This window comes from Dreissena polymorpha, chromosome 14 (assembly GCF_020536995.1).
Source record: "Dreissena polymorpha isolate Duluth1 chromosome 14, UMN_Dpol_1.0, whole genome shotgun sequence".
NCBI classification, from domain to species: domain Eukaryota; kingdom Metazoa; phylum Mollusca; class Bivalvia; order Myida; family Dreissenidae; genus Dreissena; species Dreissena polymorpha.
In genome coordinates this window covers 17,233,834-17,257,762 of record NC_068368.1, presented here as the reverse complement: position 1 = coordinate 17,257,762, position 23,929 = coordinate 17,233,834, and the positions used below count along the sequence as shown (strand labels likewise).

At 36.2% G+C, this 23,929-nt stretch overlaps 2 protein-coding genes across 7 annotated transcripts in view; one reads left to right on the top strand and one right to left on the bottom strand.

Annotated features, from left to right (window-relative positions):
• LOC127858645 (uncharacterized) overlaps positions 1 to 13,809 on the top strand; it is a 41,482-nt gene extending 27,673 nt beyond the window's left edge. For both annotated transcript variants that reach the window (XM_052395862.1, XM_052395861.1), the window contains exons 8-10: positions 3,572 to 3,632; positions 5,952 to 6,015; positions 11,469 to 13,809. In XM_052395862.1, coding sequence (XP_052251822.1) covers positions 3,572 to 3,632; positions 5,952 to 6,015; positions 11,469 to 11,526 — 183 coding nt within the window. In that variant the 3' untranslated portion in view covers positions 11,527 to 13,809. The remainder of the gene's footprint in view (positions 1 to 3,571; positions 3,633 to 5,951; positions 6,016 to 11,468) is intronic.
• LOC127858629 (solute carrier family 2, facilitated glucose transporter member 8-like) overlaps positions 1 to 23,155 on the bottom strand; it is a 108,756-nt gene extending 85,601 nt beyond the window's left edge. For 2 of the 5 annotated variants that reach the window (XR_008038989.1, XR_008038990.1), the window contains exons 1-2: positions 23,109 to 23,155; positions 18,128 to 21,129 (exon numbers count right to left, since the gene is read on the bottom strand). Coding sequence is in view for 3 of the 5 variants with exons in the window: in XM_052395841.1 (XP_052251801.1) it covers positions 19,698 to 21,129; positions 23,109 to 23,134 (1,458 nt within the window). In the remaining 2 variants the exon portion in view is untranslated. Of the gene's footprint in view, positions 1 to 15,974; positions 21,130 to 23,056 lie in introns of those variants that run through there. The other 3 variants (XM_052395841.1, XM_052395840.1, XM_052395842.1) reach the window with 3 other exon arrangements.
• Positions 23,156 to 23,929: the final 774 nt, after the last annotated feature.

Below are 23,929 nucleotides of genomic sequence, written 5' to 3'. Positions count from 1 at the left end.
GTTTAACTCATTTATGCCTAGTGGACTCTCCCATCCTTCAAAATTGGATCAATTTATTACCAAAATTAGGGATGTCTGGTATATTTATTTCTATATTAAGAATATTTTTTACAGAAATTCCTTTAAGCAAACAGTGCAGACCCAGATGAGACGCCACATCATGCGGCGTCTCATCTGGGTCTACGCTGTTTACCAAGGTCTTTTTTGTAGACGCTAGGCATACATGGGTTAAAACTGATCATTTTTAGCTCATCTATTTTTTGAAAAAAAAATATGAGCTATTGTGATCACCTTGGCGTCGGCGTCCGGTTAAGTTTTGCGTTTAGGTCCACTTTTCTCAGAAAGTATCAATGCTATTGCATTCAAACTTGGTACATTTACTTACTAACATGAGGGGACTGGGCAGGCAAAGTTAGATAACTCTGGCGTGCATTTTGACAGAATTATGTGCCCTTTTTATACTTAGAAAATTGAAAATTTTGGTTAATTTTTGTGTTTAGGTCCATTAAATTCCTTAAGTATCAAAGCTATTGCTTTCATACTTGCAACACTTACTAACTATCATAAGGGGACTGTGCTTGCAAAGTAATGTAACTCTGTCTGGCATTTTGACAGAATTATGTGCCCTTTTTATACTTAGAAAATTGAAAATTTGGTTAAGTTTTGTGTTTAGGTCCACTTTATTCCTACAGTATCAAAGCTATTGCTTTCATACTTGCAACACTTATTAACTATCATAAGGGGACCGTGCAGGCAAAGTTATGTAACTCTGACTGGCATTTGGACGGAATTACGGGCCCTTCATACTTAGAAAATTGAAAATTTGGTTAAGTTTTGTGTTTTGGTCCACTTTACCCCTAAAGTATCATAGATATTGCTTTCATACTTGGAACACTCGCAAACTATCATAAGGATACAGTAAAGGGACAAGTTGCATAACTCTGGTTGTCATTTTAACGTAATTATGGCCCTTTTTTGACTTAGTAACTTTGAATATATGGTTAAATTTTGTGTTTCGATCCACTTTACTTCTTAAGTATCAAGGCTATTGCTTTCAAACTTCAAATACTTTCATGCTATCATGAGGTTACTGTACCTGGCAAGTTGAATTTTACCTTGACCTTTGAATGACCTTGACTCTCAAGGTCAAATTATTAAATTTCGCTAAAATTGCCATAACTTCTTTATTTATGATTAGATTTTATTGATACTTTGACAAAACTACTCTTACCTGACATACCACAATATATTCCACCCAAACCATCCCCCGTGCCCCCCTCCCCCCCCCCTAATTTTTTTTTTTTTTTTCAGATCATCTCAAAAATGACCACCACACCCTCACACTATACCCCCCCAACACCCACCCCCCCCCCAATTTTTTTTTTGAAACGGTTTAAAAACACAAATATTTATTTTTATTATTTTATGTTTGAAATACCGTCCAACCATCGCACCCAAGAATCCCCCCCACCCCCCCCCCTAATTTTTTTTAAGATCATCTCACAAATTACCACCACACCCTCACACTATACCCCCCCCCCCCCAATTTTTTTTTTGAAACGGTTAAAAAACACGAATATTTATTTTTATTATTTTATGTTTGAAATACTGTCCAACCATCGCACCCAAGAATCTCCACCCCACCCCCACTCCCCCCCCCCCCCTGATTTTATTTTTTTTTGCGTTTTTTTTCGCATTTTTGGAAGATTATGTAATAAATGTCCACACCCCCACACTATACACCCCTCTTCACTCCACCCCTCCCTCCTTTGTGATTGAAAATGAGAGTCCCTTCACCTTTAAAAAGAAAATAGATTAGCGGTCTGCACCCGCAAGGCGGTGCTCTTGTTAAACTTTGTAATAATGTTGATAGGCATATTATATTGATCAAGTTCGATGACCAGCCAGATTGCAAGAAGTATTATGAATTATGGCCCTTGAATGATAAAAAAGGTCAAATTTGCCTTGTCCTCTCAGTCGCTCTAACTCCTTTAGTTTACATTGGATCATCATGACACGGTATGGTTATGTTTGTTACATATGTCCACCAACTTATATCACTGGCCATTTTGCATGAAGCACTTCCGAATTTCAACCCTTAAATCATCCAAAATTTGCCAAATCAATGATGCCTGCTCTTTAATAAGTGGTTTCCTTATTTGATCTTGTTGAAGATCAATGATGAATGATCTTAAACAGCTTGTCCAGACAGTAACATCATCATTTATCATGCACTTTTAAAATTATTTCCCACAAATATCAACCCCTCTCCCTACCTTTAAGGTCAGTGGCACACTGAAAGGCACATGCTTAATTCGGTCATTAAACAGAGTGTCCAGACAGTAACATCATCAATGATCATGCACTTTAAAAATAATTCACCACAAATGTTTTACCATGCTTTGACTTTGTTTCACATGTGTTTGCTTTGCTGAGACTTTGTGTCACATGTGTTTGCTATGCTGAGACTTTGTGTCATATGTGTTTGCTATGCTGAGACTTTGTGTCACATGTGTTTGCTATGCTGAGACTTTGTGTCACATGTGTTTGCTATGCTGATACTTTGAGTCACATGTGTTTGCTATGCTGAGACTTTGTGTCACATGTGTTTGCTGTGCTGAGACTTTGTGCCACATGTGTTTGGTATGCTGAGCCTTTGTGTCACATGTGTTTGCTATGCTGAGACTTTGTGTCACATGTGTTTGCTATGCTGAGATTTTGTGTCACATGTGTTTGCTATGCTAAGACTTTGTGTCACATGTGTTTGCTATGCTGAGACTTTGTGTCACATGCATTTGCTATGCTGAGACTTTGTGTCACATGTGTTTGCTATGCTGAGACTTTGTGTCACATAGGTTTGCTATGCTGAGCCTTTGTGTCACTTGTGTTTGCTATGCTGAGCCTTTGTGTCACATAGGTTTGCTATGCTGAGCCTTTGTGTCATCATCATGTGTAACAGCCATCTCTTACCTCAAAGGTCAAGGTTACTCATAGGAGTTAAAGGTTACATTTGGCTATAAATTAGCATGTCCAGAGTGTTACCTTATCATTCATTATGCAATTTTTAAATAATTAACCAACATGGTTAACTATGTGTAAGCAACATGGTTAACTATGTGGAGAAGGAGAGTCACGCCTTGGTACAAGGTTAAGGTCACACTTAAGGTCAAATATGTGCATGCTAAAGCTTGTTAAATAATTACAAGCATTTTTGTCAATTGGCTCACATGTTGCAAATCAGCATATAGTTAAATCTTAGCTATTGTTTTGTAGTTTTTGTTAATGATTTTATACTTAAATAATTATGTTACTTGCCATGTATTCACAACGTTACTTATTGGAAACCCCCAGAAATAATATACAACAATAATACAATTCCTTAAGTCTTTAGCTATATTAGTCTACAGATTTTTGTATAAACATGTTTATAACTAGTGAATCTTTCAGAAATGTTAGCAAGCACAATACACAATTTTAGGAAATAAGATTTGATATGAAATGACACGTTCAACATTACATGAGATTGTCGTAAGGAGCTTTGTGAATACTGGCCCAGGTATATTTATTACAGAACAATGCAGTGACATCTGGTAGAATTTCTGTCCGCACACCACCATCAGGAGGGAAAATGGGTATTTATAAATGTGATCTCATTAATGGTTGCATCTGTTAGAATTAGGAACATGGTAGCTATGATTTTAGTGATTTCATTAAATATGAAATCTTTATAGTTTTTGCCATTTTCAACTGTATTTCAGTAAATTCACAGTTAGTTTACCGACTCACAATATTCCTGTGATATCCTCAGGGCTAGCAGTTCTAAGTGCACATACTTATGCAAGTATCTAACATCTGCCTCAGTTGACTAAGCGGTAGGAGAAAATGGCCTTAGGAAGGACTTCATGACCATTCCCCACACCTGTAATGTGGCCGGCAGTCAATTGAACCTTCGATATAAGGATTTTTAGTCTAGCGCAAAATCAACTGAGTTAGCGGGCCACGACTTTGATAGTTCATGGATTGCCTTTATTAAATACTACATTTCATTTGTTAAGTTTCAAATACAGCAAACAGTTTATTCACATTTATCAGTTTCATCTTTTCCTGCTCAAAAACAAAGTGTAAAGGGCTATAAGCAACCACAGTAAAACCAGAGCAGTCTGCTAGTTAATCACAGTCTGTTTTTGTTTTATGTTGTTTGCTCTTATCAGTACTTTAGTGTTGGACATGAAGTCTTTGCAACTTGAATTTAGAAAAGTCTTTTCATAATTTAATTTTCTAACAAACTAGAAACAGGTCACAATGCCTATCTAAGTGGTAAAGGGTAAAGTCACATCATATTTTGTGATAAAGGTTAAAGTCACATCATGTTTAGTGGTAAAGAGTTCAGTCACGTCATGTTGAGTGGTAAACAGTTAAGTCACATCATATTTAGTGGTAAAGGGTAAAGTAACAGCATGATGAGTGGTAAAGAGTTAAAGTCAAATCATGTTGCGTGGTAAAGAGTTAAGTCACATCATATTCAGTGGTAGAGGGTAAAGTCACAACATATTAAATGGTAAATGGTAAGTCACATCATATTGCGTAGTAAAGAGTTTAAGTCATATCATATTGCGTAGTAAAGAGTTTAGGTCACATCATGTTGAGTGGTAAAGAGTTTAAGTCACATTATGTTGAGTGGTAAAGAGTTTAAGTCACATCATGTTGAGTGGTAAAGAGTTTAAGTCACATCATGTTGAGTGGTAAAGAGTTTAAGTCACATCATGTTGAGTGGTAAAGAGTTTAAGTCACATCATGTTGAGTGGTAAAGAGTAAAGTCACATCATGTTGAGTGGTAAAGAGTTAAGTCACATCATATTGAGTAGTAAAGAGTAAAGACACATCATGTTGAGTGGTAAAGGGTTAAGTCACATCATATTTAGTGGTAAAGGTTAAGTCACATCAGGATTAAGTCACATTATGTTGACAAGTTAAGAGTAAAGACACATAATATTGAGTGGTAAAGGGTAAAGTCACATCATGTTGAGCAGTAAAGGGTTAAGTCATATCATATTTAGTGGTAAATGAATCAGTCACATTATGTTGAGCAGTAAAGAGTTTAGTCACATCATATGGTGCAGTTAAGGGTGAAGTCACATCATGTTGAGCAGTTAAGGGTTAAGTCACATCATTTGGTGCAGTAAAGGGTAAAGTCACATCATATGGTGCAGTAAAAGGTGAAGTCACATCATGTTGAGCAGTTAAAGGTTAAGTCACATCATATGGTGCAGTAAAGGGGGAAGTCACATCACGTTGAGCAGTTATGGGTTAAGTCACATCATATGGTGCAGTAAAGGGGGAAGTCACATCACGTTGAGCAGTTAAGGGTTAAGTCACATCATATGGTGCAGTAAAGGGTGAAGTCACATCACGTTGAGCAGTTAAGGGTTAAGTCACATCATATGGTGCAGTAAAGGGTGAAGTCACATCACGTTGAGCAGTTAAGGGTTAAGTCACATCATATGCAGCAGTAAATGGTTAAGTCACATCATGTTGAGCAGATAAGGGTTAAGTCACATCATATGGTGCAGTAAAGGGTGAAGTCACATCATGTTGAGCAGGTTAGGGTAAAGTCACATCATATGCAGCAGTAAATGGTTTAGTCACATCATATGGTGCAGTAAAGGGTGAAGTCACATCAGGTTGAGCAGTTAAGGGTTATGTCACATCATATGGTGCAGTAAAGGGTGAAGTCACATCATGTTGAGTGATATTGAGTAAAGTCACGTCATGTTGAGTGGTAAAGGGTTAAGTCACATCATATTGAGTCGTAATGGGTTAAGTCACATCATGTTGAGCAGTAAAGGGTTAAGTCACATCATATGGAGCAGGAAGGGGTTAAGTCACATGATATGGAGCAGTAAAGGGTAAAGATGTTGGGGTTGTATGACTTCTCTCTCTATATATTTTAGGGACCATTCCTACCAACGCCACCAGCACACCTCCATGTCATCAACAGCATTATAAGACACCAAAGTAAGTCAGTGAACAGAAATTGAGTCTTGCTAGGAAATCTGGGCTTAATGCATGTGTCGACACTTTCCACTTTATTCATTGTTTTTGTTTAAAGGAAGTCTCTTTTTAGGTAAAATCAAGTTAAAGTGGAAATTGTTGTCCTTGTTTAGCCTGTGCGGATGCCAAGGCTTATCTGACATGACACTTTATGCACTTGCATTAAGTCCCCTTTTACCAGAGTGTGGCTCATATAGAAAATACTAGATTTGTGATGATAAGGTAGCAGACCACAGTGGACACACACTCTCTCGGAGCCGCAGACGCCTTCTTGATCTCCACCACGCTCAATTCAGAAAACAACGAACCTGCAATCATAAAAACACATTCACTGCACACAAGTAGTCTGAAACTTACATTTAAAGCGGGTATATACGATTTTGTCAAATATTTATGAATTTATATAAACTGTGTAAAAAACTTATTATATATATATATTTCAATATAAATTAAAATAAAAGTTAAGAAGAACATGTGTCGAAAAATGCGAAATAAGCTAGATATTTAATACTGAAATTGAAAACGGCTGTACAGCCGAATTCGCCAGCATGTATACCATACATGTACGATGTGCATCTAAACTTAGTTTAACGGTTTATTTGAATTCCTGCAACGATATCTATTCATACGACACACGAACACTATCTCCGATCCTACTGCAAAGACGAATGCTTCTGTTATTGTAGGAAAATATGTACGTCACTATCGGCTCGGGGCGCTAATTTGCCTTTGCTTCATTTTATGAAATTCGGCTTGAATGTATAATTTTTCTTGCCTATTTTGTGTTATTGTAACATATTTTATCAATATATTACAATTAAACACATATAAAAAATCGTATATATCCGCTTTAAGATAAAAAAAAGAGCATATGGAACCTGTACAGGTGATACTAATGACAAAAATGAAAGAATGACAAGGCTGCAAAAAGGGGCTTCAAAATCAACTTTTTACCATGTACGAAAGTGGCTGGGGACGAATGAAACGTAATGATAGCCTGCTTTTGGAATGATATTTTTACACGCAAAACATAGCACAACCCATCAAACCATGAATAAATACCAGGTATCCAGGTGGTTTTCGCGCAATAATTCACAGCGTGACCCTACTAGCGATTCCAGCTTAAAAAGAACCCAAAATACAATATGCCTACCGCAGTTGCCCTTCCTGAGTAACAAAGAACACAACAACAACAAGAGGTCATGACCCCACAGTTTCGCATTTGAAAATGGTCATATTCTTAGGATTTAATGCAATTTGGGGGTACAATAAGACCTATTACCCTCAAATTTGACATTGAAACCAACCCTTTCCCAATATTTCACTTTTTGACCGGGGCCAATTCGCATATTTCTGCTTCCTACCGTGTACTGCTACCTTAAGGACACCAATTATTCTTTTTCATTTCTGCAAAAGCATCTTTTTCTAGTATTTTAGACTATTCCTGACAAAAACACACTGTTTTCACTCAACTGTACTGCAAAAAAGACTGTCTTTCTTCATATCAAACACTTAACCCAAAGTGCACACTTTACTTCTATTTCACATAGAATTCATGCATTCAGAGTTCTGAGTGAGAGACTCTTTAAATGTCTCCTGGAACCTTTTAGACACCTTTCAAACCTTTTTCCTTTTTATAAACACTACTCATGCTTATATACATCTTACTTGCACAGCAGATACCTTTTCCAACATGACTGGACCTAATTTTTGAGAAAAATAGTTGATTTTTCAGCCCCTGGGGTGCCAATTTCCTTGACTTTTGTCTATTTTGCTCCTTCTCCTACATGAATACAACTGTTTTAGCATACATAAGACACCAAGAACATGAGAAACACTCAAATAACATGAAACAGTAAGAATAACCTGATAAAATAATAACAAACGCGATGTCGGACAGCCATTTCACTGTTAAGAGCTTTTTTCTGATTCCAGCTGCAACAAGATGTGTTTGTGAAACACTTTGTACACCCCCCTCATATATATGACCTTTGAACTTGACCTTTGACATTGAAAGATGACCTTGACCTTTCACCACTCAAAATGTGCAGCTCCATGAGGTACACATGCATGCCAGATATCAAGTTGCTATCTTCAATATTGCCAAATTTGACTTTTGACCTTGACTTTTAACCTTGAAGGATGACTTTGACCTTGACCTTTCACCACTCAAAATGTGCAGCTCCATGAGATACACATGCATGCCAAATATCAAGTTGCTATCTTTAATATTGCATAAGTAATGGTAAATATAAAAGTTTGACGCAAACAAACAAACCAACGAACAAACCAACAGACAGGGCAAAAACAATATGTCCCCCAGTATAGACTGGGGAACATAAATAGCCATTTTTCAGTATTTGAATCATTTCCCTTATTTAGATCAGTTATTTACATCTAAATTATGAAAACTAAGCTCATCCAAGCCCATTTCTTGACTGGACGTTGGTGTAAAATCTTAAATAAATACATTTCACAGGCCGGCTGTGTAAAAAAAAAAATGTCATTTACCAATTAAGGACACCAATTACTCTTTTTCATAACTGTTAAAGCATCTTTTTCTAGTATTTTAGACAATTCCTTAAAAAACAGACTGTTTTCAATCGACTGTTTTGCAAAAAAGACCGTCTTTCTTCACACCAAACACTTAACCCAAAGTGACACTTTCCTCCTATTACACTGATAATTCATGATTTCAGAGTTCTAAGAGAGACACACTTAAAATGTCTCCTGGAACCTTTTTGAAACCCTGTAAACACTCTGCTCATGCTTATATACATCTTATTTGCACAGCCGATACCTTTCCCAACATGTCTGGACCTAATTTTTGAGAGAAATAGTTGATTTTTCAGCCTGCGGAGTGCCAATGTCCTTGATTTTTGTCTATTTTCCTCCTTTTCTTACATTAATACAACTGTTTAAGCATACATAAGACACTAAGAACATGAGAAACACTCAAATAACATGTAACGGTAAGAGTAACGTGATAAAATAATAACAAACTGGATGTCTGACAGCCAAATCACTGTAAGCGCTTTTTGCGGATTCCAGCTGAAAATAGCCATTTTTTGATAGTTGAATTACCTCCCTTTTTCAGATCAGTTATTTACATCCAAATTATGAAATCTAAGCTCATCAAAGCCCATTTCCACACTGCACGTTAGTGTGAAAGCTTAAAAAAACACATTTCACAGGTAGGCTGTGTAATTTTTTTTTTGTCATTTACCACTTAAGGTAGCAGACCACAGTGGACACACACTCTCTCGGAGCCGCAGACGCCTTCTTGATCTCCACCACGCTCAATTCAGAAAACAACAAACCTGCAATCATAAAAACACATTCACTGCACACAAGTAGTCTGAAACTTACATTGAAGATAAAAAAAAAGAGCATATGGAACCTGTACAGGTGATACTAATGACAAAAATGAAAGAATGACAAGGCTGCAAGAAGGGGCTTCAAAATCAACTTTTTACCATGTACGAAAGTGGCTGGGTACGAATGAAACGTAATGATAGCCTGCTTTTGGAATGATATTTTTACACGCAAAACATAGCACAACCCATCAAACCATGAATAAATACCAGGTATCTAGGTGGTTTTCGCGCAATAATTCACAGCGTGACCCTACTAGCGATTCCAGCTTAAAAAGAACCCAAAATACAATATGCCTACCGCAGTTGCCCTTCCTGAGTAACAAAGAACACAACAACAACAAGAGGTCATGACCCCACAGTTTCGCATTTGAAAATGGTCATATTCTTAGGATTTAATGCAATTTGGGGGTACAATAAGACCTATTACCCTCAAATTTGACATTGAAACCAACCCTTTCCCAATATTTCACTTTTTGACCGGGGCCAATTTGCATATTTCTGCTTCCTACCGTGTACTGCTACCTAAGGGACAGTTTGTTTATTGAGGCTTAAAAAACATCATGCAGGCCTTACTGAATAATTTTGTATGTTAATGTGTTTGAAATAAACACAAAATAACAAATAACAATAAAAACAAACATGTAATAGCAGTTAACGAGATAATGTTACTATTTATATCAGTTAACGAGATAATGTTACGCTTTATGGTTCAGGCACTAAAAATGTTAATAGATAGTTTAGCTTAAAGACAGCAAACTGAAAATGTGAATATTATAAATATAATAAACAATATACCGGTACTTATCAAACAGTCAAAAATTATTTCAGAACACCTTTTTATTTAAATATATAAAATTGTTGTGTGTTTTTACATTTAATTTACATCAACAAATTGATCTTACAACACCTGTAAGCTAAACTTGCTTTAAAAGTGAATATATACCATTTCAATGTCAACATTCTATTTTTGGCAATCTTTCACCAATACACATACATGTATATATATGAAACAGAAATGTTGTAGAAAAATCATTAATAACCTGTTACCATCATTCCAATATTGTTGACTTCAGTGCATGTATAGCAAATAACTTTATGTCAATAGCCACACATTTGTTTGTATTTGTTTATGAACCGAAATTGTGTGTATTTGTGGTATCAACAAATCTATAGAGACTAAATTAATGGGGATTTCCCGACAGTGTACATGCATTGTGCACTTTTTTCTGTTGTACAGAGAAAATTATTTGAAATTGTATAAAAGTCAACTTGCGCTAGTTTTCTAAGTACTGCTTCTGCCAGGGGTGAGAATGCAAATAAATAAATAAAAAGAAATATTTTCAGCCAGTATTGATATTGCTTGTTGAATGCTCTTTAAAATGGTACATGTAACGAAAATCAGTTTCACTGTACGTAAGCAATTTTAAAAATAGTTCATAATTAATTAACACCAAAAAAATACATTAGTACATATAAGTTTACATTAATTGCAGGTTAATAATGATTTTTTATTTTATTCTTATAACATTATTATACATAATAACAAGAATATGGATCACAACTTCCATAACTGATTTTTTATGTGCTGTTAAATCACTAGTTTATAGCAACTGGGCCCTGTGCTTTCTTCTGCAATAGAGCTTAGTTTTATTCCCATTTAGTTTCGTTTAATTATTGTAGAAAGGGACCAGAATATTTATATATAAAAAAACAAGCATTTATCCTGTTGGAGTTTAAATGAAGCCATTTATGTTTTGAATTCAAATGTAATTGAAGTATTTACCATATGGGTCTCTTTCATGGAAAACTTTGCATAATGCATGTGCAAAAAGTGCAGTCTGCACAGGCTAATCTGGGACAACTCTTTCTTCTATATTTGGATTTTGCTATGAAAAGACTTCCTTAAAATCGAAAATTACCATAAAAGCTGAAAGTGTCGTCCCTGATTTGCCTGTGCAGACTGTGGACTAACACTTTATGCACATGCATTAAGCCCCAGTTTACCCATGCAATGCTCATTTGTATCTTGTTCAATTTCAGGTCCGTCCCTCATCCAATAAATTTTGGTGACTGGAACATGGAGGAATCACCTCATTAGACAGAAATGTTCTGCAAAAGACTTAATGATAGATGATAACAAATGGGATCAGAACTTCATGTTGTTATGATATGATTAGTTGGAGCCGTGCTCTGTGAAAACAGGATTTAATGCATGTGCTTAAAGTGTCATTCCAGATTTGCCTGTGCCAGTCCACACAGGCAAACCAAGGACAACACATTCTGCTTGTATGGTATTTTTCGTTTAAATAAAGTATTCTTAGCAAAAAATCCAGTTTAAGAAAAAGTGTTGTCCCAGATTAGCACAGGCTAATTGTGGACGACTCTGTACGTGCATGCATTAAACCCAGTTTTCCCAGAAAAGGATTAATTGTATAGTGTTTGAAAGGCTTTCTGGAGACCTTTTATAAATGGACACAGAGCAGTCTTGTTTTAATACACCTTTTTGACTGTTGGCATTTATTTGATTACCCGGTATGTAAGCATAGAGTGAATTTTAAGCAAGCTGATGTTCTTTTACATTAATATGTTGGTACTGGCTGATATTGCTAATTATATTGAAAGGTGACAATATAAATGTTTCACAAATTATCACTTCAAATCTCAAAGCTGTGATTAAAGATTTGTTATTGTATTGAGAAAAAAAATCATTGTATGTTTAAACACCAGTTCTGTGATATAAGTGTGATATAACCGTACACTGTTCATATAATAAGTATTATGAGTACAGTTTTACTAGTTACATTTTATCAGTTTACTTTCACTTCTGTGATAAGAATGTTCCTCATGTCATTTGAGTCGTGTTCTAAGAAAACTGGGCTTAATGCATGTGCGTTAAGTGTCGTCCCAGATTAGGCTAATCAGGGACGACACTTTCCGCTTTTAAAACATTTTTCGTTTAAATGAAATCTCTTATTAGCAAAAATCCAATTAAGGCGGAAAGTGTCGTCCCTGATTAGCCTTTGCGGACTGCACAGGCTAATCTGGGACCACACTTTACGCACAAGCATTAAGCCCAGTTTTCTCAGAACGCGTCTTATTTGAATACAACACACCTTATGGTATCTTGTGTTAATGCTGTTACATTTTGTTGATGCTTGTTTGCTTGTTAGAGTCAAGTTTTTAAAATATAAAATGTAATCAAAATTGATTTGCCTCTCTCTCTCTTAAGTTGTTTCCTTTTTTATACGCCCGTTGAAAACAGGACTTATTAAAAGATCACCCTTGGGGGGCGGGCGGCGTCCACAGCAGTGTCGGCTCTCTAATTCAAATAGTTTTCATCCGATCTTCACCAAACTTAGTCAGAATTTGTATCTATACAATATCTAGGTCAAGTTCAAATATGGGTCATGCTGGGTCAAAAACTAGGTCATGGGGTCACTTAGTGCATTACAAGGATTGAGCACTCACTAATTATTCCGCGCCATAGGCGGAGGGATATTGTTTTGGCGTTGTCCGTCCGTCTTTCCGTCCGTCCGGCCAGCACTTTTGTGTCTGGAGCCATATCTTGGAAGTGCTTTGGCGGATTTTATTGAAACTTGGTATGAGTATATATATATGGATAAGAGGATGATGCACACCAAATGGCATTGTACACCATTGGATAATAATGGAGTTATGGCCCTTTGTATCTTGAAAAAATGCTTTTTTGTGTGTCCAGAGCCATATCTTGGAAGTGCTTTGACGGATTTCATTGAAACTTGGTATGAGTATATAAATGGATATGAGGATGTTGCACGTTGGTGTTGTCCATCTCTCCAGAAATATTTGTAACCAGAAGTATATTGGCGGGGGAATATCAATTCAATGAATTTGGTTGTTGAAGTAATTTTCATCCGATCTTCACCAAATTTGGTCAGAAGTTGTGTCTAAATGATTATCGAGGTCAAGTTCAAATATGGGTTCTTCCGGGTCAAAAACTAGGTCACCAGGTCACTTAGTTCATTTCAAGCATTTAGCATGGTGTCCGCTCTCTAATTGAAGTAGTTTTTATCCGATCTTCGCCAACTTTGGTCAGAAGTTGTGTTTAAATGATATCTAGGTCAAGTTCAAATATGGGTCATGCCGGGTCAAAAAATTGGTCACAGGGTCACTTAGTGCGTTGGTAAAGTTATGTGTTGCTTAATTTTCAAAAGTATTTCATTTTGTCACTCAAATGGTTAAGTTGTCCAAAACGTCCAAACGGGTGTATCTTGTGACAGCTTGGCACTCTCGTTTGAAATTATATGATTAGGTATTTGTTTAAGTGCCAAAAAGTGAAAAAATTAATAATTCTGATTTACATGTATTATATTGTTACAATAAAATGAGTTGTTATTGGGTATTTTATTTGTAGTATTATACAATGGAGTTAAAACTGTTCCCTACACAGTATCATTTGCGATTATCCAGTTATCCCTGTAATCCACTTGCCAGAAGTCAGGGTAACAAAAATTTAGGATTGCAACAATTTTTGCAAGGTTAAATAATTGATTATCAAGCCAGATATATGACAATGGAAAACTTTATCAGCATTCTAGTAACTTTCAGCATAACGTCTGCTTTGAGAGGTTTCTAAATTTTCAACCACCTTCTGGAAAAAAACAGGGCTTAATGCATAAGCGTAAAGTGTCCTCCCAGATTAAGAGGTTAAGTGTCCTCCCAGATTAAGGGTTAAGTGTCCTCCCATATTAAGCGTCAAGTGTCCTCCCAGATTAAGCGTTAAGTGTCCTCCCAGATTAAGCGTTAAGTGTCCTCCCAGATTAAGCGTTAAGTGTCCTCCCAGATTAAGCGTCAAGTGTCCTCCCAGATTAAGCGTCAAGTGTCCTCCCAGATTAAGCGTTAAGTGTCCTCCCAGATTAAGCATTAAGTGTCCTCCCAGATTAAGCGTTAAGTGTCCTCCCAGATTAAGCGTCAAGTGTCCTCCCAGATTAAGCGTTAAGTGTCCTCCCAGATTAAGCATTAAGTGTCCTTCCAGATTAAGCGTTAAGTGTCATCCCAGATTAAGCGTTAAGTGTCCTTCCAGATTAAGCATTAAGTGTCTTCCCAGATTAAGCCTTAAGTGTCCTCCCAGATTAAGCGTTAAGTGTCCTCCCAGATTAAGCTTTAAGTGTCATCCCAGATTAAGCATTAAGTGTCCTCCCAGGTTAAGTGTCAGCCCAGATTAAGCGTTAAGTGTCAGCCCAGATTAAGTGTTAAGTGTCTTCCCAGATTAAGTGTCAGCCCAGATTAAGCATTAAGTGTCTTGACAGATTAAGTGTCCTCCCAGATTAAGCGTTAAATGCCATCCCAGATTAAGCTTTAAGTGTCATCCCAGATTAAGCATTAAGTGTCATCCCAGATTAAGCGTTAAGTGTCATCCCAGATTAAGCATTAAGTGTCATTCCAGATTAAGCATTTAGTGTCATCCCAGATTAAGTGTCATCCCAGATTAAGCGTTAAGTGACATCCCAGATTATGCATTAAGTGTCCTCCCAGATTAAGCGTTAAGTGCCATCCCTATTTAAGCCTTACGTGTCATCCGAGATTAAGCATTAAGTGTCATCACAGATTAAGCATTAAGTGCCATCCCAGATTAAGCGTTAAGTGTCCTCCCAGATTAAGCGTTAAGTGCCATCCCAGATTAAGCGTTAAGTGTCCTCCCAGATTAAGCATTAAGTGTCCTCCCAGATTAAGCATTAAGTGTCATCCCAGATTAAGCATTAAGTGTCATCCCAGATTAAGCGTTAAATGTCCTCCAAGATTAAGCATTGTCAGCCCAGATTAAGCATTAAGTGTCAGCCCAGATTAAGCATAAAGTGTCCTCTCAGATTATGCGTTAAGTGTAATCCCAGATTAAGTTTTAAGTGTCCTCCCAGATTAAGTGTTAAGTGTTCTCCAAGATTAAGCATTAAGTGTCCTCCCAGATTAAGCGTTAAGTGTCATCCCAGATTAAGCGTTAAATGTCCTCCCAGATTAAGCGTTAAGTGTCATCTCAGATTAAGCCTTAAGTGTCCTTCCAGATTAAGCATTAAGTGTCATCCCAAATTAAGCTTTATGTGTCCTCCCAGATTAGCCTATGCAGTCCACACAGGCTAATCTGGGAGGACACTGTGCACATGCTTTAAGCCCAGTTTTCCAATAATGCAGCACATAATGAAATCATCTGATTTAGAAAAAATAACTAATAAATCCATTTTGTATTGATCTGTCTGAATAGGCTGGCCTGTTCCTGTAGGCCTGAATATCCTCCTATCACAACAGTTCATCAGATCCCAGATAGAACTAACCTAAGCTCCTTTTGTAATACAAGTACTATGACAGCTATTAGGATTAATATTTAATCCATTGATCAAGGGCATGATAAAATATTTAATATCATTTGAATACTGTATGTGGATGACTTAAAAATCATCTCCAGGGTAAAATAATACTGAATTATTAATTGATAATTGAAGCATCTTATTGATCTGGAATTCAAGCAATTATTATATTAAGTGTTTTAAAACTATTTGAAAAACAAACAATATATAAACCATAAATTTTATTGAAAATCCCAAATGCATCTACAACAAGTACATTAATTTAACAACTTAACAGAGTGCAGTGTATTAATAATAAAGTAATTGTAAATTTATCTTACTAGTGCAAGAGTTGTATATTGATGGAACAGTACATGAATAGTTTTATCATTAAATTTTGTATTTTCAAATTGCAGTAAATTGAGGATAAATAATATTATAAATAATAGGAATGACATAACAGCATTACATTTAAGATAAACAGCTTGTACACATCATAGTATAACAACAAGAAGAAATTTTACTCAGAACATTAAAACATTGTAACCACATTTTGTGCATAGAAAAATAACTTCACTGTACCAAAGATTTTCATTCAAAAATCTATCAAAAGAATACTGAACATGTTTGCAAAAATTAGTTTGTGCCAGCCCATAAGCAAAACAGGGTAATAAATGCAAGCTTCAAACAAAATATCTCAAGCTTAACAAGGAATCATTTCATAACAAATAAAAAAAGATGGCAAAAATGAATTAAAATGTAAAAAAAAACATGAAACCCTCTAACATTATCTATGCTTGATGGTGATTATGAGTCAGTGGTAAATATTTTCAATGAAGTCAATGAAGCAAACTTATTCTTGCTAAAAGATAACTTAAAATATTCTGATCCTGGCACCTTCAGTTATAGTACAAAGACTTATTATTTCTAGTATGCTATGTCTTAAATGCTTAAACTACAAACAATCTAGTTCATGCATAAATTACCCATAAGTAGTCTGCCAACCATTCTATATGGGCCGTGCTCTGTGAAAAAGGGTTTTAATGCATGTGCAGTCCACACAGGCTAATCAGGGACGACAATTTCCGCTTTTATGATATTTTTCGTTTCAAGAAAGTCTCTAATTAGAAAAAAATCAAGTTTAGGGGGAAAGTGTTGTCCCTGATTATCCTGTGCAGACAGCACAGGCTAATCGGGAAAGACACTTTAAGCACATGCTCTCTTAAAGATAATACATATATCAGGTTCAGTCTTTATTTTTATACAAAATATGATTTTATTATAAGTATCATCACAAATATGATAGATATATGAAATATAGATATATGAAACCAAACTATACAGTTTCCTTAAAATGTGTATGCACACATACATAAAAACAAGGGCTGTTTGTAAAACATGCATGCCCCCCATATGGGCTGTCAGTTGAAGTGGCAGCCATTGTGTGAATACGTTTTGTGTCACTGTGACCTTGACCAAGTGACCTGAAAATCAATAGGGGTCATCTGCCAGTCATGATCAATGTACCAAAAAGTTTCATGATCCTAGGCCTAATTTTTTTTTAGTTATCATCAGAAAACCATTTTACTGTTTCGAGTTACTGTGAACTTTACCTTTGACCTAATGACCTAAAAATTAATAGGGGTAATCTGCCAGTCATGATCAATGTACCTATGAAGTTTTATGATCCTAGCCATAAGCATTCTTGAGTTATCATCCGGAAACCATTTTACTATTTCGAGTCACTGTGACCTTGACCTTTGACCTAGTGACCTGAAAATCAATAGGGGTTATCTGCCAGTCATGATCAATGTTCCTATGAACTTTAATGATCCTAGGCGTAAGCATTTTTGAGTTATCATCCGTAAACCATTTTACTGTTTCGAGTCACTGTGACTTTGACCTAGTAACCTGAAAATCAATAGGGGTCATCTGCCCGTCATGATCAATGTACCTATGAAGTTTCATGATCTTTGGCGTAAGCATTATTGAGTTATCATCTGGAAACCGTTTTACTGTTTCAAGTCACTGTGACCTTGACCTTTGACCTAGTGACCTGAAAATCAATAGGGGTCATTTGCCAGTCATGATCAATGTACCTATGAAGTTTCATGATCCTAGGCGTAAGCATTCTTGAGTTATCATCAAGAAACCATTTTACTATTTCGAGTCACTGTGACTTTGACCTAGTGACCTGAAAATCAATAGGGGCCATCTGTCGGTCATGATCAATGTACCTGTGAAGTTTCATGTTCCTAGGCGTAAGCATTCTTGAGTTATCATCCGTAAACCATTTTATTATTTCAAGTCAATGTGACCTTGACCTTTGACCTAGTGACCTGAAAATTAATAGGGGTCATCTGCCAGTCATGATCAATCTACCTATGAAGTTTCATGATCCTAGGCCTAAGCATTCTTGAGTTATCATCCGGAAACCATCTGGTGGACGGACCGACCGACAGACCAACCGACGGACCGACCGACATGTGCAAAACAATATACCCCCTCTTCTTCGAAGGGGGGCATAACAATTGGCATGATTATTGTGATAAATGGCCTGTGTTCTCCATTTTGTTGACTACAAGTTTAAACCAGCATAACATGAGACTTTCTATTTTGTTTCTACATCTGAGATTGGTACATGGTATATGCTGATAAATATAACATCAACTTGGGTATCAAGTTATTGCACATGTATGGTACCTAACATTCCTTAAAAATAGTTGTTGTTGCTAGTAAATCTTTCCTGACAATTAATATGGATTTCTAGATAACTCAAACAGGCCTTATGCACATGAAAAGGCCTAAAATATACATAAATTAAAAGAATTAATTTATGATAGTTAGAAAATATGAATTAATACCACCCATTACAGATAATAATTGAACAATAATTATAATGGTCATAAGCAGAAAAAAAGTGCATACAAGAAGTATCCCCATGTGATATGTATAGTAGATATAATACAGTGCTTCATAGAAGTTGCAGTGATGTGAATGTATATATTTTCATAACAATATAAAGCATACCGGTACATTTTTTGTAGCACTTTCATGCATCTGACTGTTAACCATGTCTTTATAGATTTTAACCTTGCACACAATATATCTGAAATTGTTTTCACATGAAGATTTATCAATAATTGTTACACTTGAGAGTTCATTTCTAGGGTAGTGCATTGTGTCCCTAAGCAGGGTTACCTCTGGCTGAACATGTTCTTGATCCAAAATTACCTTAAAACATAATAATTATTTTCATTACGGCAGTTTTATGAGGTTTTATGAAGAAAAAGCTTAAGTCACATACAATTTTCTTGAGCCAAATTTGCTCATTTGTAGCCATAGGCTTATTTGGCGCATGGCAGCACAAGCCCTCATAGAACGGATTGAACACTATTACATGTTTTTCACATCAAGAACACTATCACATCAAATAATGTGATGATGTATGCAAATAAGTTCAGGATGTTCATAGAGGGTGATACGTGTAGTGTTGTTGTTTATGTTTAAAGCAGGATCATACATGTACTTTTATTTTACTACATGCTTACTACCACTGAATGATTTATTTCATTAATATACATTTACATAACTGATATTTATATTCAGACCTTAATAACAAAAAAAAATACATTCATAAATAAGCACAAAGTATTTGTGTGATAATCATACAAGTATTACAGATAAATACAAGGTGAAGGTAAAAAAAGTTCAGCTGTCTTTTATATGGCAAATTTGTAATAGCACAATAAAGCAACTTGAAGTATTAAAACAATGTTAAACACCCAACTATTTAATTCTAATGCAGTTATACCTAAAATATATATAAAAGCTACTTTTCAAATGTTTGTGCAAAGTCATTAAAACAGAGTGTAAGGAAAAAGGGCAAATATATTACCAAATATATTATTAAGCACTCACCCAGCAAAGACAGTTTTGCTACATGGATGTTTTAAACATACATCATGCTCTTTCCAAGGAAAAACAGTTCAATATCTTCCAGGGATTTTCCCTTTGTCTCGGGAACTTTCTTCCAAACATAGACAACACTGAACAGACATGAACACGCAAACATCGAAAATGTCATCGAAGGGCCAATTGTTTCTTGAATGAAGAGAAACTCCTTGGTTATAATAAAAGCACAAGACCAGTTGACAAAAATCGCGATTGCGCTCGCAGCCCCACGAACTCTAGATGGGAAAATCTCTGACATAATCAACATCGGAATCGGTCCCCATCCCAAAGAGAAGCCTATTATGTACAGGACAAGACAGATCACTGCTAAAGGTCCCATGTTTTCTGCATTTGCCCCATGCGATATCTTGTAGTAATACCAGCTGAACATGAAACAGGCAATGCTCATAACAGCACCAGCAAAGATAAGGAGCTTTCTACGACCAATTCTGTCCATAAGCAAGCATGCCAACAGGGTTCCAACAACTTGTACTGCACCAATGACTACTGTTGCCATTTGACCATCTTTCAATCCAGCGCTGTTGAATATCGACTCTGTGTAGAACATGACTGCATTAATGCCTCCAAATTGTTGAAAGATCATGATGATCACGGATATTATTAACGGCTTTGAAAGTTCAGGCTTTCTGAATTCAGACCAGGAAAATGATTCCTTTATATCAAGACCCTCTTCGATATCACGACATTCGTCCTCGCAATCTGCGTGCTGATGTCGAAGTTGCTGCAAGGCAAGCACGGCTTCTTTCTTGGTTTTGTTCACCAGCAGCCATCGTGGTGTTTCAGGAATAAGGAAAAGCACAAGGAACTGTAGAACTGACAGTCCGATGCCAATATATGCAATCTCTGTCCAGACGAATTTCAATGCCGACATTGAGTAAGCACTGAGAATTCCTAATGTGATCAACAGCTGAACTCCTGCCCCTAGAGTCCCACGCAATGAACTGGTCGAAATTTCTGCAACATAAACTGGCACGCAAACAGTCACAAGTCCACTTCCAAATCCACATAAAAATCTCCCCAAAAAGAGCCCAGTTGAACCTTTAGCTGTTGCAATCAATATCCAACCCAAAAGAAAAGGCAGGGCTGTAACTTTCATGGTCATTCTTCTACCAAACTTTTCTAGGCTCCATCCACCCAAGGGACCTCCAAATAATGCTCCAACTGTCATAAGAGAGCCAAACCATCCTTTCTGTTCACCTACGAGTAATGAAGCCTTCTCAAGCTGTGGAATTGCAGGCGAGCTGTAACCAATCACAAATCCGAACGACAAGGCACCCAACAAGGCGCAAATTGTTGCGAAAAACAATCGCCAAGGGGTGCCTTCGTGTTTTTTGCTGAAGTGCCGAGGCGTTGTTGGTGTCTTCAAGGATTCCATGGCTACTTTGTCCTTTTCAGCAGCCTCAATCAAACTGGAAACAAATAAATCAGGTATATAATAAAATACCAAAATTTGAGTGGTAGTCAAAAGTGTAAAGAGATGTATTCTACATCGGGGCAACAGATAACAAGGGACAAAATTGTCACAAAACCAGGTTTTCAATTTGAAAAAAAAGACTGATAAAGGGAGACAACTCAAACTGAACTTTATAATTAACCCCCTTTGTTTCAAAATAACTCTATTTTTAGTAGTGGCGACCTTTACCTTGGAGATATTGACGTAATTCTTTCGTGCCACACACCGTCCAATGATGGTGAACAAATGTGCCAAATGATTTTAAAATCTCACAATGAATGACATAGTTATGGTCCGGACAAGCTCATTTATGGCCATTTTTGACCTTTGAACTGAAAGTGTGACCTTGGAGATATCGACGTAGTTCTTTCGCACGACACACTGTCTAATGATGGTGAACAAATGTGCCAAATGATTTTACAATCTCACAATGAACCACAAAGTTATGGCCCGGACAAGCTTGTTCCTCCAGCCCGCCCGCCCGCCGACATTCGCCAATCTAATAACCAGTTTTTTCCTTCGGAAAACCTGGCTAATAATACTTTTATCCTTTTTACCAATGGTATTTGACATTTAAATGAATTGAAATAATAAAAAAATCAATCGTACATAAAACGATTATGAAAATGGTATACATTAAAAAATTTGCTTCGGTCGTAAAAATGTCAGCTGTTAAACACGGACAGGCTAGTTAACTTCAATTATCGGAGTGCACGCTCTGACAATATTTTACAATTCGTTGCGTGACCCCAGCTGTCTGGAAAAGAGGTTGGGAAGAGTATACTCTCTGTTTTAATCGAGCAAGTGGGGATAGATTCCAGGGCTTCAATTTTACGTTTTTTTCTACTTGCAATACATCGCAAGCAGCTTTATATCAACTCGCAAAATGAAAAACATTCTCGCAAATTTTTCTTGAAACATAATTTAATTTCCGTTGTTTATTTCTAACTCAACGGTTAACTTTGCTTTATTTTTCCTATTGTTATTTCCGTCTGTGGGCAAAAAGAAACTAGTTATTTTTCGCTTCGACGCCATGTCTGTTCAAGTTCAATGAACACTTGTGAATTAGTTGACTGTTTAACGTTCTTTGTACTAATACCATCTGCGTATCTGTCCTATAAGTATACCAGTATACATACAAGGTGGGTGCTTCTGCTTATGGGTATTCAGACATTCTATAAATTGACCTACGGTTTAGCGTTCAAGACGTGGAGCGCATTTAGGAATATTACTCTTTTTTTCATGATTTCTTTACTCGCAAAAAAAAAACTAGTGGCTTGAAACTTTACTCGCAATCTGTATTTTTCACTCGCATTTTGCGAGTGTGCGAGTGTTAATTTCGAGCCCAGGATTCTTAAATATTTGGCGCAAAACACTGTGTCGATTCCTTTCACACCAACAAACAATATTGTGGAAAAATCAATTCCACCAGCTTGTAATTGACGGAATGGGTTTGGAAATTCGCCTTAAGTGAAAAACTGGTATGAACGGTAATGTTTAAACAGTATGGGCTAGAGCTGGATCATGCAATATACAAAAAGACACATAGTCAAGCACCATGATAGTACCAAACACAAGGTACGGAGAAAATAGATAAGTTTTTTTTCAAATTGTCGAAACCTAATTGACAACTAGTTCTGAGGGAGAACAAAATAATTGTTACAAGAAGCTTGTAGTGAAAACGAATGTACATGAAATCTTATCGGTTGCCCTGTTACAAGTAAAACTTACTCGTGAAGTTTCTGGGACTGGGGGGAAAAAACATTGTTTGCATGTATACATACCAACACTGTATAAATAGGAAGTGATAATAAAATCACGAGTTCTCGAATCATTTAAAAATAAATATAATAATAATGCGAGAGTTAAATAAACACAGTTACTTTTTATGTCGATGAGCAATAATTCAATAAAAGTTAAAAGTGTGATGTTTACTTTTTTGACACATCGTTTTCGTCCATGTCATACAAGCGCTTTCTATACCATTTACGCGCAATCGGGACTCCTCGGACAATTCCGCCATATCGGCGATCGTCTCTCGGGTGTATTTGGTGGAAGGATATGTCTAACGCCTCTAGGCGGAAGATATTACACCGAAAATATAGTTCGGGTTACACACCAACAAATTTGCACTAAATCAATGATAATATAGATATATAATGACCAATATCTTTAAGGAGTAATATAATAGAATATTTATTAACGATATTGTTTGAAATTAGATATGATTGCATGCAAAATATTGAAATTTTAATAAAATGTTAAGAAAGCAAATTAGCACTCTGGATCAGCAGACGATTTATTTCATAAATCAATCTCTGGGTTAATGGTCGCCATCTTTCGAACTACTTTAAAAAGTACAACAACAACAATAACAGTAGAAGACAAGTTTAATTGCGAAAAGTTGAAAAATTGAGTACATGTGTCACGGTTGTTGAGTGAAATAGTGTTGTTTTCAACTGTGTATGAAGCATGTGAACTTGTAGTGAAATAACCGAATTGTTGGTGGAAATGGAATTTAGAAATATATCTAATAATTCATCATCGTGTAGAATTATCATCAGCATCATTTATGTGGAACCTTGCACTATTCAAAATACAAGTGTTTCATAGATATGGTGCTTTTGACATAGTTCACTAACCATCAAGACTGAAATGATTCATGCACACAGGTAAAGTAAATAATTGAATTTGTGCAGAATGTTTATTTTTTACAAATTATTATTTAATTTGACCAATTTATTTTAGATTGATTG